Raw genomic sequence first — 13,769 nt, forward strand, 5'->3', positions numbered from 1 at the left:
CAAATACATTGAGGCTGTAAGAAGAGTTCTTAGATATTTTATTGTGTTAAGAATTATTACAGTATATAAAAATGTACAAACAACAAGATTACAACATAACTGACAACAGGGGGAAGGAATCAAACTTGTGTAGTGAGTATTATGCCTCAAACTTATTTTACTTTTCAAACATACTAATTAATTTTAACACAATTTAAAACATTTTTTTTATTTCTAGGAAATGTTTGATTAATTTGTGTGATAGAAGTCTAAAGTTGTTTTTCTTTTTGGCTTTTGAAAATGTGTATGTATCTGAAAAATATATAATTACCATAAACATAAATAGTTGGTTTCTTTCAAAAATCTTTCAAAGTGTATCTGGCATGTTATACCTATACATGACAAAACAGTCTTTTTGCAAGTTAATTCATATACACTGTTTCATACATTACATAAAGAATATATTTGCAGATATTATTATACATTTATCATGAGGCTTTCATAATAACACAGGTAAAATACATATTAATACTATAATTTTTAAAAGACCACCATCTTTGGTTCACTTGATGGCTGAATTTTAATGAATTACTGACATCCTGGATATTTATAATATAATAGATCAAATTATTCAGCAATATTTCTTGTTCATTTACATATCTATGAAATTGATCTCATTATTACACTGAATTTGAGTAAATGTTGAACTCATGTCTATGCAAAAGGCATATCTATTTACTTTTTTCTTTATAGACAACCTGACAATCTTCAAACAAAGGAACATTTTACATCTTGATCACTAAATTAATTACACAACCTCCTTACATATACAATTTTCTAATTAAATTTTGATTTATCACTTAAAGAGGATAAACTAATACTGGTATCTGTATTATGTTCAGCAAGACAAGAATAGGGAGTTGGGTGGTTACAATTCGGATCAATATCCCATATATTACATGTTTAAGTTGGACTGAGCTGCCGCTAATTAAAAGAATGAATGATTGTATTTGGAATAAAGGATAATTTTCCTGCAAAATTTTTTTTTGGGTCAGATAAGTTTTCTTTATAGTGTTAACCAGGACATAATTCTTTATTTGTGTTTAGGATACCAATTTTCTTTTAACAATTTCATTTGATGGAAATATATATGGACATTTACTTAGATAAATGCCATTTATCAGTCACCACTCAATATATACTGATACCCTGTAAATTCCTTTAATAAAACTGAATTCCATGTTTTTATTATAGCTATTTTTATTATTGGAATTGTTTGCAATATTTAACTCTGAATTTTTAGTACTGACAGTTTTACAACTTAAGAATTATAATAAAGTACAATATAATGGATGGATTCAGTTCAGCAGTTAATATTTCAAAATGGATCATGTATAGCTTTTAGATACTTTTTACTTCCCTATATCATTTGATAAGAAGACCCAACACTACTACGGGGTGTTTAACAACCTTGACTACCCATGATGGTCTCACACGGTCGGTAAAACAGTGCGATGGTATAAAGTGGCTACTCCTCAAATAATTCAAGTGATAGTAATATAAAAATAATAAGGAGATGTGGTATGATTACCAATGAGACAACTATCCACCAAAGTTCAATTGAAGTGGGTGTAAGTAATGTTTGTTTATCCATCTGGTTTTTCAGAATTCTTAAACATATGTCATATCTATTGTTTTTCTTTTTTCTTACAAAAAAAAAACATATATAGGAAGTATATTAGAATTAAATTGGTTTAGATGACACAGTATGTAGTTAATGTTCAAATGTACAAAAAAAGTGCCAACAATATTTAAAACTGTCATCTATATTTATCATAATCTAAAACTACACATCATCTTGAGTAAGCCATTTCTGTAACTGGATAACTGGACTGATGTTCAAGTTCAAGTATTGCAATTATTTCATCATGACTTTTATATTCTCTTTAGAAAGCAATTTGTAATTCAAGGTTAAAACCATGTAAAAAAATAACTTCCATAAAAGTTTTAAGAGGACTGTGGAAATGGTTTCACACGTGTAGTTATAAAAATTAATAGCATACTGACACAATTAATTTTACATGGGAAAATAAGAAAATTTATTATACAAATAGGCTGGCAGGTGAAAATAAATGCCTTGTAGCATATATACCCACCATGCATAATTTTTAACTTTTATAAATGGTATATTCAATACTGCAGTTGAATACATAGAATATATGCATGCCGTCAAGTTAGAAATTAAATTATTGATATTGCCAACCAATAATTAGCTTTTTAATAAATTATGCATATTAGAAAACAACAATGTTATGTAAAAGCAGTAAGAATTGCCTACTCAAAAACATTAATGTTAGTCTTACTTTGTCAGATTGATAAAGGCACAGTTTTTTTAATGAGTACATTTGAGTGTAAAAAAAGATAACTATTATCCCTGTCTATGGGTAATAATGATATTATGACTAGAAGGAAACCTAATAATAACACTGCAGAACTAGACAAAACATATGTATGTATTTTGACTGAAAATAAACAAAGAAACACAAAATGTGATGACTACTTAGTATCTACTGACATGAGCTACTAATAACATGATTGTTAATAATTTAAATGGTGCTAGAAACACTGGTTCACAGTACAAAAGTAGAAATATCACTATAAATGTCATAGTGAGATAAATGGTCATGTTGAATGAATAATTGGGTTGGGGCTCTATCTGCATAAGTCTGCCACTGAAATCTAAAATAGAAGACCAATTTTGAACACTTATTGCTACAGCAAGAGTTAAAACAAGTAGGTATTGACCCTCATCTCATTTTCACAACATAGTTCATGTACATTGTGAACAGGTTATATACAAATAAAACAGGTATTTCTACACAAATTGTTATAAATAGATATATACATATACATCACATTCTCATCAATGGTTTACAATCAGGCATATATAACGGTATAAACCTTTTTTTTATTATTTAGAGATCCTGTAATTACATATATATTTTGCAAGAGGTAGATAAAGTCAATAAGATATTATTTAGATTTTTTTTTAATTATTCCCCTATCCAAGAAGTAATTTATTTTTTTCATTGTGATTAAACTAAACAAAGGTAATTATGGAGAAGAGTTCATTCTTTGTTTCTTATTCTTTATTCAGGCTAAACATATGTAGATAATTGCATCAGGAAAAAATCATGTGTAAATAATTGCATCATGAAAACACATATGTAAATAATTGCATCATGAAAACTCAACTTCTGATCATGTACAGTAATTAGAGACTGTTCATGTTTGATACTATTCAAATATGTTTAAATAAAATCGATAAAATTTTCTAAAAGTAAGTCACACACAGACATGATTTACAGGTAAAAGCATTTCAATATATACTAAAACCTACAGTAAAACTTAACATACTCCATACATATGCAGAAACACCTTACAGGTTGCATATAATTTAAGATCAAGCTAATTGTTACCATTAAAATTGATAATAGTTAACATTTAAGATAGTTATTTCTTGATAAAAGTAAAATAAGTTATATACATGTAAAAGTATTGGGTCTCCTGGTTCATTTATTGAAGTCACTATAAAGAGTTTTATAACAGGACTGAAAACCAGTCTAAGCAGTAGCTCCTGGTACCTTTGATAAAATCTGAAATTAAAAAAATAACATTTTGGTTTAGTTTTAATATTTTAGATATTCGAAATGTGCATGAATGTGTTCAGTGTTTTTTTTTGTATAACACAACACAATACTGATTACTGAAATGTGCCATTCCTGTACAAAGATAATACAGTGTGTATTAAAGATTGGAATAAGTGGCAATCATATGCATTGTTGCATGGAAAACATTCTCTATAAAAAGCAACCTCAAATCCAATTAGAATTATGATAATCTGTCAAAATTCCACAGAAATGTAAAGACGGAATTTTCTCATATAATGTAATATGGGTATATTTCAGGCAAGATATGACTGTTGTGCTTTGTACTGCTCAAGCTATAGTTATCATGTATTTGTTTAACTTACCTGAGATACATAATAGAATTTTTAGGTATCTTAGTTTTGTACAATGGGATATGCATATTGTTGAAGGCCGTATGGTGACCTATAGTTGTTAAATTCTATGTCATTTGGTCTCTGGTGGAGAGTTGTACCATTGGCAACATATCACAACTTCTTATTTTTATACAACCTTTAAATTTCAATTCACTGACTTTCTCTTAAAGATTGCCTTGTATTGATATGGATTTATAATATTTTTTTTTAATGTTTTATCTACTGAGTAAGAAGACAAACCTTAGAGAGATCTACACCAGTAAGAGCCTGGACTGCAGGTGGGAGCTGACTAACCAAACGGCTGACTTCACTTGTTGTTCTATCATCTCCGACCAAAACAATCTCGTCTGTCTTCGATAATGGAGCTGATACTTCTGCAGCAACCTTAAAATAAATTTTGTAATGCAAAAAAATATTATATTGTTTGAAATTCATATAAATGTCATATCAATTTATTAATGCATTCTCATCAGAGGCACACTCAATTATGTTATCCAATGATAATATGAATACATCTTTTTAAATGTATCATTTTTCCTTTTTTTTTTTTAAAGATATTGTTAGAAGAAACTAAAATTTGTACATTTTATGAAAAAATGAATACTCCTTCAATCTAACAACAACATACTTCATTAGGGCTGTTCCATTAAAACATACATTGTACCCAGGGAAGGCACTTTGCAAACAGAGTGACCACCCATAGAAGCGATTTTAGAGTCCTGCATACATTTAAACCCGTACAATACACTATTTCATACCCATCCATAGTGGCAAATTTAAGTTGCCTTCCCTGGGCCCTATGTATGTTTTTATGGAACAGCCCTTACCATTCAACAACCCAGAAGGGGCATAAAGAGCATACATACAGAGAAAAAAAAAGATCACTTGTACTATAGATCCATACAATATAAATACATATATAACAAATTAATTTTTTAATTCTTATTGTACACCAACAATTTTGTCCTTACCTTTGGTAGTGTTTCCAAAACCAAAGACAACATGGCTGCCTCTCCGTACTGTTTGTAAGCTGAAGCTTTCAATCTCATTTTTTCAGCTTCGGCTTTTCCAACTGCTTCAATAGCTTCGGCTTCAGATGCACCTATCAATCTAATCTTCTCAGCCTCAGCTCTGGCCTGCTCAACTGTCTGTGTCCTATTTTTAAAACAAGACAATGTATTTATGTATTCAGGAAAGACAACCAATTAGCAATTTGTCATAAATGCATTGCTGTTACTAAAGAAAATTGCTAAATCAAGGTAATACAGAAATATATGAATGTGACCGCCATCTTGGATCATAAATGCAATATCTTATCTTTTGGCAATTTTTTTTGACAAATCTGCAAAAATCTTTTAAAGCAGCAAGGATTGATGAAAATTCAAACATTTTGAACTTGAATATGTCGCAGTTCTAGCATACTCAAAATAGAGGGGTGCAGCTCCCCTCTGCCCTTTGCATTTTTGTTTTCTGAAGAAATAAATACTTTTCAATGCCAAAAAATTATATTTACCTTCTAGAATATGATTTAACAACATTCCCAAAATTCATTAATTCATTTTATCCCTTTTCAGGCATGAAACCACCCTATTCATATTTAAACTGTGACTGTCTGCCCTTAGATCCTAGCTAGAACACTGAAATTGTGAGCATTTTTTTTCTCTTCAAAATCCTCTTATATCTTCCGGCTTTTCATTTTGTTAGTTCTATTTTACCTTGTTCCCTCAGCTATCAACTCTATGTTATAAGCCTTATTTTACCTTGTTCCCTCAGCTATCAACTCTATGTTATAAGCCTTATTTTACCTTGTTCCTTCAGCTATCAACTCTATGTTATAAGCCTTATTTTACCTTGTTCCCTCAGCTATCAACTCTATGTTATAAGCCTTATTTTACCTTGTTCCCTCAGCTATCAACTCCATCTTATAAGCATGTGCTTCAGCAGGTCGTTTCACAGTAGCTATCAATTCCTTCTCCTTTCTCAGAATTTCTTTTTCCTCAACATCAATTAACTTTCTTCTCTCTACGACTTCAATTTCTATTTCTTCAGCTCTGATCTTCTGTTTTTCTTTGGCTGCTTGCAGTTCATAGGCTAATTCAGCTTCAGCTTTCTGTTAATAATTTTAAAGATTTTTAAATGGTCAACTACTTATAAGGTTTTTATTTTTTCCTTAATATTGTAACCTCTTGGTTTTTTTCTAGACAATGCTTTAAAATTTTGACCAGTAATTCCTAAATTCTTCATTATTTTTTTAAGAATTACATCTCATGTGACTCCCTCTGTTTTTTTTTTTCACCTCGATTTTTAACTTCTCAATGGATTTATGAGACTGAATCATGGGTAAACTACTGTACTATTGCCACTAATTTAATGACAAAAAATAGTTTTTCAATTACCTGTGTCATAAAAACAACCACATAAGCCTATATATTTTCACCCTAATTTTCACCCTAAAAAATGTTATTCTTTTATACAAGTACAAACAAGGACTGGCTCAACAGTGCAATAATGTGTCCAGATAATGTGACAATTGAATATGTTGACTGTTACCCTTATGACCTATAGCTAGCATATTCAAAAATCCTTTCAGTGGATTGCATAGTACACAGCAAAGCTCATAATCATTCATATTAGCATGTATTCATCCTGAATATGGTTGAAACATTACCCATTAGATTTTAAAATTTTAAAACTGTTGTTTTTTCCTCTTGCTATATGTTTTTGCACATTTGTTGTATGAAGTTTGATAATGTATGACTTACTCTTGCATTGACTTCTTGATCAAAATCAGCTTTCTGCATCTTGTAATTACGTGATGCATCAGCAATCTTAGCATCAGCTGAAAATTTGGTGTCCATTTTTGTCTTGTCGCATTCTGCTTCCTGTAAATAGAAGTTGCTACTATTACAATACTAGCTAGGTAGAGTGGTTTAAAAAAGTTTTATAAGATTCAATGCCTTTGAAATCATCACACATCATCTACTTTGAAAAGAGTAGGGTGTAAGGTTTCTTGTATTATATTTTCAAAATGTTCTAGGATTTTCCAAAGAGAAATAAGGTCATTCTCTACAGGGTCTGTCAGAAAATCTCAAACATACCTAAAGCTTTTCAGAATTATCTGAGCCATACTATGATTAATTCATAATTATTTAATAGGGGACTTGTTTGCTCAAATCATTTATTTAATCAAACTAATATGATTTTATACTAACCCTGATTCCAGCATCTCTATTGGCCTCAGCAACACCAATATCAGCATCTCTCTTTACGTTAGCAGTCTGTGCTCGTCCTAATGAGGCTAAGTATTCAACATTGTCATAAATATCTTTGATTGTGAAACTCATAATTTCTATACCCATCTTACACACATCAGGAGAAGCAACTTCTCTTACAAGTTGAGCAAACTGGTCTCTGTCCTGATAGATTGCCTCTACACTAAGGGTACCTGTAAATAATTACTTTTTTCTATTAAACGTCTGATTGAAAATCTTATTACCCCCTATTGGTAATAAGAATAAAGAATTAAATGAAAAGTTTTCATCAATTTCAATTCTAATGCATTTTCTGAGACTATTTTCCAGCTTTATAAATGAATGACTGACTTTAAATGAAAAAAAAAACACATTCTTAGGATCTCATTCAAAACTGAAAAAAAATGAAAGAGACGAAAAATAAAATTGACCCAGGGGAAACCCTGCTGATGATAAATAAAGCATATCCTAATAGATAACAGTTTCATTAAAAATCTAATTTGAATAGTCATATCAACTTTGATATTGAGAAAGAAAGTTCACAAAAATAAATCTTAATATGAAAATGACATAAAAAATTCAATCTTACTAAGAATAGCCCTGAGAAAAAAATCCAATCTTACCAAGAATAGCCCTGAGATGACCTTCTAAAGTCTGCAAAATGACTCTTTCTACTTCCTTCACAGATTTCCCCAGAAACTGTTCACATGCTTTCTCTAAGAAAGATGTGTCTCTCATGACCTTGACCTGTGCTACACCGGTTACTGTAACAGGTACACCTTCAGATGTTTCTACACTTTCACAAACTGGGTTCAAGGTCATAACTTCAAGTGATATGCTGTTAAAAAAAAAATTCATATAAAAATAAGGAGATGTGGTATAATAGCCACTTAGAAAACTATCCAGAGGTAGGAAAATAGTTTTTCATTTATAGAAGTATATGACTTTTACATTTTTACTTGTAAGAGCAAAAATATATAACAATACATGTAGTTGCATCAGTCAAGTTTGCTTCCCACTTAGATTCTGTTACTGCTGATCAAATACTTTATTATGGCTAACTGAACATATCAACATGTTCAGAATCTTAATTTAATAAACAAATTCCCATCAATGAAGAAATACAGCTTTAATGATACTTAATAATATCTCTCTCAAAAGACTCATTTTCAAACTGTTTTTTTACTGTGTGTTTTAGATATACAACTTATGGTCTAGATAAACAAAGGGGGGAGTTTGTGTGCAAGTTAACTTTGCCCTGTACCAAATCTAGCTATCCAAATCATGTGTTGTTTGTTGTTGATTGTCTTTGTATGTATGTGACTGTCTGGTTTTTTTTTGGGGGGGGGGGGGGGGGTGGAGGAGAAGGTTGTGTTAGTGGTTAATGTTGTTTGTTGTACATGAACTGTTCAGTATTTTTGGTGATTCTTTTTATCCATGTATGTATCCTCCATTAACTATCATGGCTACAGGTGCTTCAAAAATTTTTGCTGTGCATGACAAAATTTTTGCTATTAAGCTAAATTGAAAGATATTGAAAAGTATTAGTAATCAATCCAATTTGTTCATTAAATCAAAGACCAGAGTAAAGTACCTAGCTATTTTTCATTATTTACATTTTTTCAAATTAAAAAGGAAGAAAGTTTGTGTATGCTCATTCAGTTGTAAACTTCTATGTCATTTGGTCTCTGTTGGAGAGTTGTCTGTTTGGCAATCATACCAATGATACCACATCTTCTTATTTTTATAAGTTGTATTTTTTTTTATTACTGCAAGAAGGGTCTCAATTGTATCAAATGTCACATGCAATGGTTTTTGTATAATATATCATATTTACTTAAAATGACATATGAAACAAATAAAAACAATAGATATCTAAGGAACCACTGTTTCAGGCTTGTAATGTTTGCCGACCTGTAATGGGTAATATGTGGTGATCCTACAGTAAAACTACATGTACAGTCAATGTCATCACCATGATCACTGTTACTTACCATAATTCTGACTTACCACTGTAGACATATCCCCAAATTTGTACTTACATGAGCAACAATGACAGGTGCCACGTGTGGAGCAGGATCTGCTTACCCTTCCCAAGCACAGAGATCACCCTGGTTTTTGGTGGGGTTTGTGTTGCTCAGTCTTTAGTTTTCTATGTTTGTCTTTGATCCTTGTACTATTTTTTTCAATCTCTTTTCCTTTTTATGATTTTCAAGTCAATGCAACCATAAATAATAGTTATTATGTGCTTACCTCTGGACATCTGTGACAAGACACCAAGCCCAGCCCCATCCTCCAACAATAAGTTTTCTTGAATTGCCCCCACAACATCCACCTGTAAGTAGAAAGATAAAAAGCTGTGTTTATATATATCGTTAGTGGTAAGGTATACAGGGACCGTATTGGGCTTTGCCAATGTCGTAATTGCAATTTTTTATTTCATCTGGCGACAAAATATGGCTGCTGGTGATATTTCTGTTGCCAACATTTTCTCATGTCAAAATTTTCATTTCTTGACTGTAAAGCTAATAATATTGATCCTCTTTTAATTGGTTAAAGTAAAAAAATAAATTGTACAAATTTTACCTGATGTCAAGTTTATGACTTTGCTTACAACCTCAAGCTAATAGTTGAACTGCCACATTTAAAAAAAAAATAAAGAATGAAAAAATGAAAAAGAAGAGAGAATAATGGGTGCTTAAATATAAGAATTTAACATTTTTAACAAAATACAAGTAAAACAATGTTTTCTAATAAGTTTATTATAATTTACGTCATGAAACTACGGTAAACGTTGCAATTTGTGTTGCCGTATGAACATTTCTTCAATTCGAAAATGACAAATGCCAACTGACCTATTCTATTTGAATGAATTAATGCTGATGATCATTAATGACACATCAGATTAGCGGATTACCTGCATCACAGATTACAACACCTGTTGTGACTGTTGATTAGTTTGGGGTCGTTAACAAAGTCATAAACTTGTCGCCACGTAAAATTTTGGAAAAATGACAATCGAGACTATATATTACTGTTGAGGTCAAGAAATGAAATTTTTGACATAGGAAAATGCAGACCTGCCAACTTCTGAAAATCCCCATGAGTGTGCAACAAGATTATTAAGAGTTACAATTTTTGTTGTGTTTTGTGTGCACTGTTTTTTACAATCTAGAAATAGTCTCATATCTCTTCATTTTTCTTTTGGTATACTGATGATGAGCTAATAAGCCTTGCTTTCTTTTATTTCTTGTACTTATTAATTGGCAAAATAAAATTTATAAGAGAGAAAAATGGCCTAAAAAATAAAGAATACAAAATGAAGACATCCCCCCCCCCCCTCCAAAGACCTTCTAATCTTTGAACCATGACTCAAAAGACCTAAACCTAAACGTCTTAAAGTTAGAGGGATGGAGACAGTTCTTGAGTTAGTCTATCAGTAATGAGAAAATGGCTAAAATTTGAGTTATCTTTCTTGGTATTCAGAGGTGCTCCTACTGGCAGAGGCTTATTAACAGTAGAAGGGAATACAATATGGCATCGATATTAAATCAGAACTGGACAGAAACACGTCTGATTTCAAAAAAATTAATGGATTTCGAGATAAACGATGTTTCATAATGAGTTGATTACAGTTTACGTCTTTCAGTTTAGTCATGAAAATTTCGGTAATTGTTGCAAATTGTGATCTTATGATAAATTGATTAAAATTGAAATGCCTACTGACCGATTCTATTAACAAATTAATTAATTTTGAGGATCATTATGACCCAATAAAGCAACGGATAAGCAGATTACATGTAACAACAAATTATGACACCTGTTGTGACCGATAATTAGCTGGGGTTGTAAACTTGTCATAAATATGTTGCCAGGTAAAATTACAGATTTATAGCAATTAATCAGAAAATCTTCAAAATCGGTAACCAACAATTTTTTGGGGTCGATTTTGACCTGTTTTATGTTCCCGATATTTGATTTCAGGTAGAGGCATGAAAATCGAGATACCACCAAAATCGGGACTGAAAATGTTGTCCCTGCTTTATAATGGTACAATCATTTTTCAGAGTGAATGGTGGTGGTTTTTCATGAAATGACTGTAGTGTCAGAGCACACCACAAGAACTAACTGTAAAATTCAGTTGAAAATGGCTTGACTCATTAGATTGGCACAAAGTCCAAAAAACAACTTACATAAATATACAAAGTAGCAAGTTGTCTTTTTCACTGCTCTATTAAAAATGTTAAAAATACGAATCCATGACAACTCGCCCCATTGGCAAATCGCCCCACTTTTTAAAAAATCGCCCCACTCTTGTTTACCAACTCGCCCCACTTATGAAAAAGGGTAAAATCCAGTTGAATATAGGTCTGACAACTCGCCCCACTTATAAATAAAATGCTTCGCTGGGGCGCAGCTTGATACGACCGCAGAGGTCAAACCCTGAACAATTGGGGCAAGTATGGACACAACATTCAAGCTTGATACAGCTCTGAATTTGGATTGTTATTAAATATTTGACACAGCATAGGTTTCTGACACAGAAAGAATGTGGTCTAAGAACTTGAATTTTATTAATTTACCTATTATGGTCCAATGTCCAAAATCAAAATACATGGTTAGATTCAGCATATCAAAGAACCCCATATATTCAATTTTTGTTAAAATCAAACAAAGTTTAATTTTGGACCCCAACTTGGACAAACTTGAAAACTGGGCCCATAATCAAAAATCTAAACACATGTTTAGATTCAGCATATCAAAGAACCCCAAGAATTCAATTTTTGCTAAAATCAAACTAAGTTTAATTTTGGACCCTTTGGACCTTAATCTTAATGTAGACCAATTTAAAAAACAGGACTTAAAATTAAAAATCTAAATACACGGTTAGATTTGGAATATCAAAGAACCCCAATAATTCAATTTTTGATGAAATCAAACAAAGTTTAATTTTGGACCCTTTTGACCTCAATATGAACCAATTTGATAGCGGGGCCCACAAATAAAAAATCTAAATTCATGGTTAGATTCAGCATATCAAAGAACCCCATATATTCAATTTTTGTTGAAATCAAAAAAAGTTTAATTTTGGACCCCAACTTGGACCAACATGAAAACTGGGCCCATAATCAAAAATCTAAACACATGTTAAGATTCAGCATATCAAAGAACCCCAAGAATTCAATTTTTGTTAAAATCAAACTAAGTTTAATTTTGGACCCTTTGGACCTCAATGAAGACCAATTTAAAAAACGGGACCCAAATTAAAAATCTAAAAACACGGTTAGATTTGGCTTATCAAAGAATCCCAATAATTCAATTTTTGATGAAATCAAACAAAGTTTAATTTTGGACCCTTTTGACCTCAATATGAACCAATTTGATAGCGGGGCCTACAAATAAAAAATCTAAATACATGGTTAGATTCAGCATATCAAAGAACCCCATATATTCATTTTTTGTTGAAATCAAACAAAGTTTAATTTTGGACCCTTTGGACCTTAATGTAGACCATTTAAAAAACAGGACTTAAAATTAAAAATCTAAATACACAGTTAGATTTGGAATATCAAAGAACCCTAATAATTCAATTTTTGATGAAATCAAACAAAGTTTAATTTTGGACCCTTTTGACCTCAATATGAACCAATTTGTTAGCGGGGCCCACAAATAAAAATCTAAATTCATGGTTAGATTCAGCATATCAAAGAACCCCATATATTCAATTTTTGTTGAAATCAAAAAAAGTTTAATTTTGGACCCCAACTTGGACCAACTTGAAAACTGGGCCCATAATCAAAAATCTAAACACATGTTTAGATTCAGCATATCAAAGAACCCCAAGAATTCAATTTTTGTTAAAATCAAACTAAGTTTAATTTTGGACCCTTTGGACCTCAATGAAGACCAATTTAAAAAACGGGACCCAAATTAAAAATTCGTAAGGGTTCCGCGGAACCCAGTGTCTCGCCTACTTTTGGTGCTAATCGCAGGCTCAACAAAAATGAGGAAAAAAATTAATAAAAATATTCCCCTCTATACTATGTTTTGATTGTAAGTAGCTTCTGTCCAAGTTTGGTAAAAATCCAGGATAATTTATGAATCTAATAAATGTTTTAAAAACTTAAACTGCAGAATGTATGTAATGTTGACTGGAAGAAAAACTAAGTCCATTTATAAGTAAAATACAGAAAAAATGGAACAAAATTTTATCAAAATTTCCTTCTAGATACTAGCTTTTGATCATAAACAAGCTTCTGTTCAAGTGTGGTACAAATCCAGGATAGTTTAAGAAAGTTGTTAAAATTTTAAAAACTTTAACCACAGAGTGAATGTAATGTTAACTGGCAGAAAAACTAAGTCCATTTATAAGTAAAATACGGAAAAATGGAATTTTTTTTTTACAAAATTTACTTCTGGATACTATCTTATGATCATAAACAAGCTTCTTTCCAAGTTTGGTATAAATCCAGGAT

The 13,769-nt window shown here is 31.2% G+C and overlaps 1 protein-coding gene across 1 annotated transcript in view; it reads right to left on the reverse strand.

Annotated features, from left to right (window-relative positions):
- Positions 1-21: 21 nt before the first annotated feature.
- Positions 22-13,769, reverse strand: part of LOC127710779 (flotillin-2-like) — a 33,837-nt gene continuing 20,089 nt past the window's right edge. Inside the window, exons 2-9 of the mRNA XM_052216740.1 lie at positions 9,547-9,628; positions 7,917-8,131; positions 7,255-7,487; positions 6,805-6,924; positions 5,938-6,152; positions 5,014-5,197; positions 4,283-4,426; positions 22-3,635 (exon numbers count right to left, since the gene is read on the reverse strand). Of these exons, the coding sequence (XP_052072700.1) occupies positions 3,603-3,635; positions 4,283-4,426; positions 5,014-5,197; positions 5,938-6,152; positions 6,805-6,924; positions 7,255-7,487; positions 7,917-8,131; positions 9,547-9,628 (1,226 nt within the window). The 3' untranslated portion in view covers positions 22-3,602. The remainder of the gene's footprint in view (positions 3,636-4,282; positions 4,427-5,013; positions 5,198-5,937; positions 6,153-6,804; positions 6,925-7,254; positions 7,488-7,916; positions 8,132-9,546; positions 9,629-13,769) is intronic.

Source organism: Mytilus californianus, unplaced genomic scaffold (assembly GCF_021869535.1).
Source record: "Mytilus californianus isolate M0D057914Y unplaced genomic scaffold, xbMytCali1.0.p SCAF_8, whole genome shotgun sequence".
NCBI classification, from domain to species: Eukaryota; Metazoa; Mollusca; class Bivalvia; order Mytilida; family Mytilidae; genus Mytilus; species Mytilus californianus.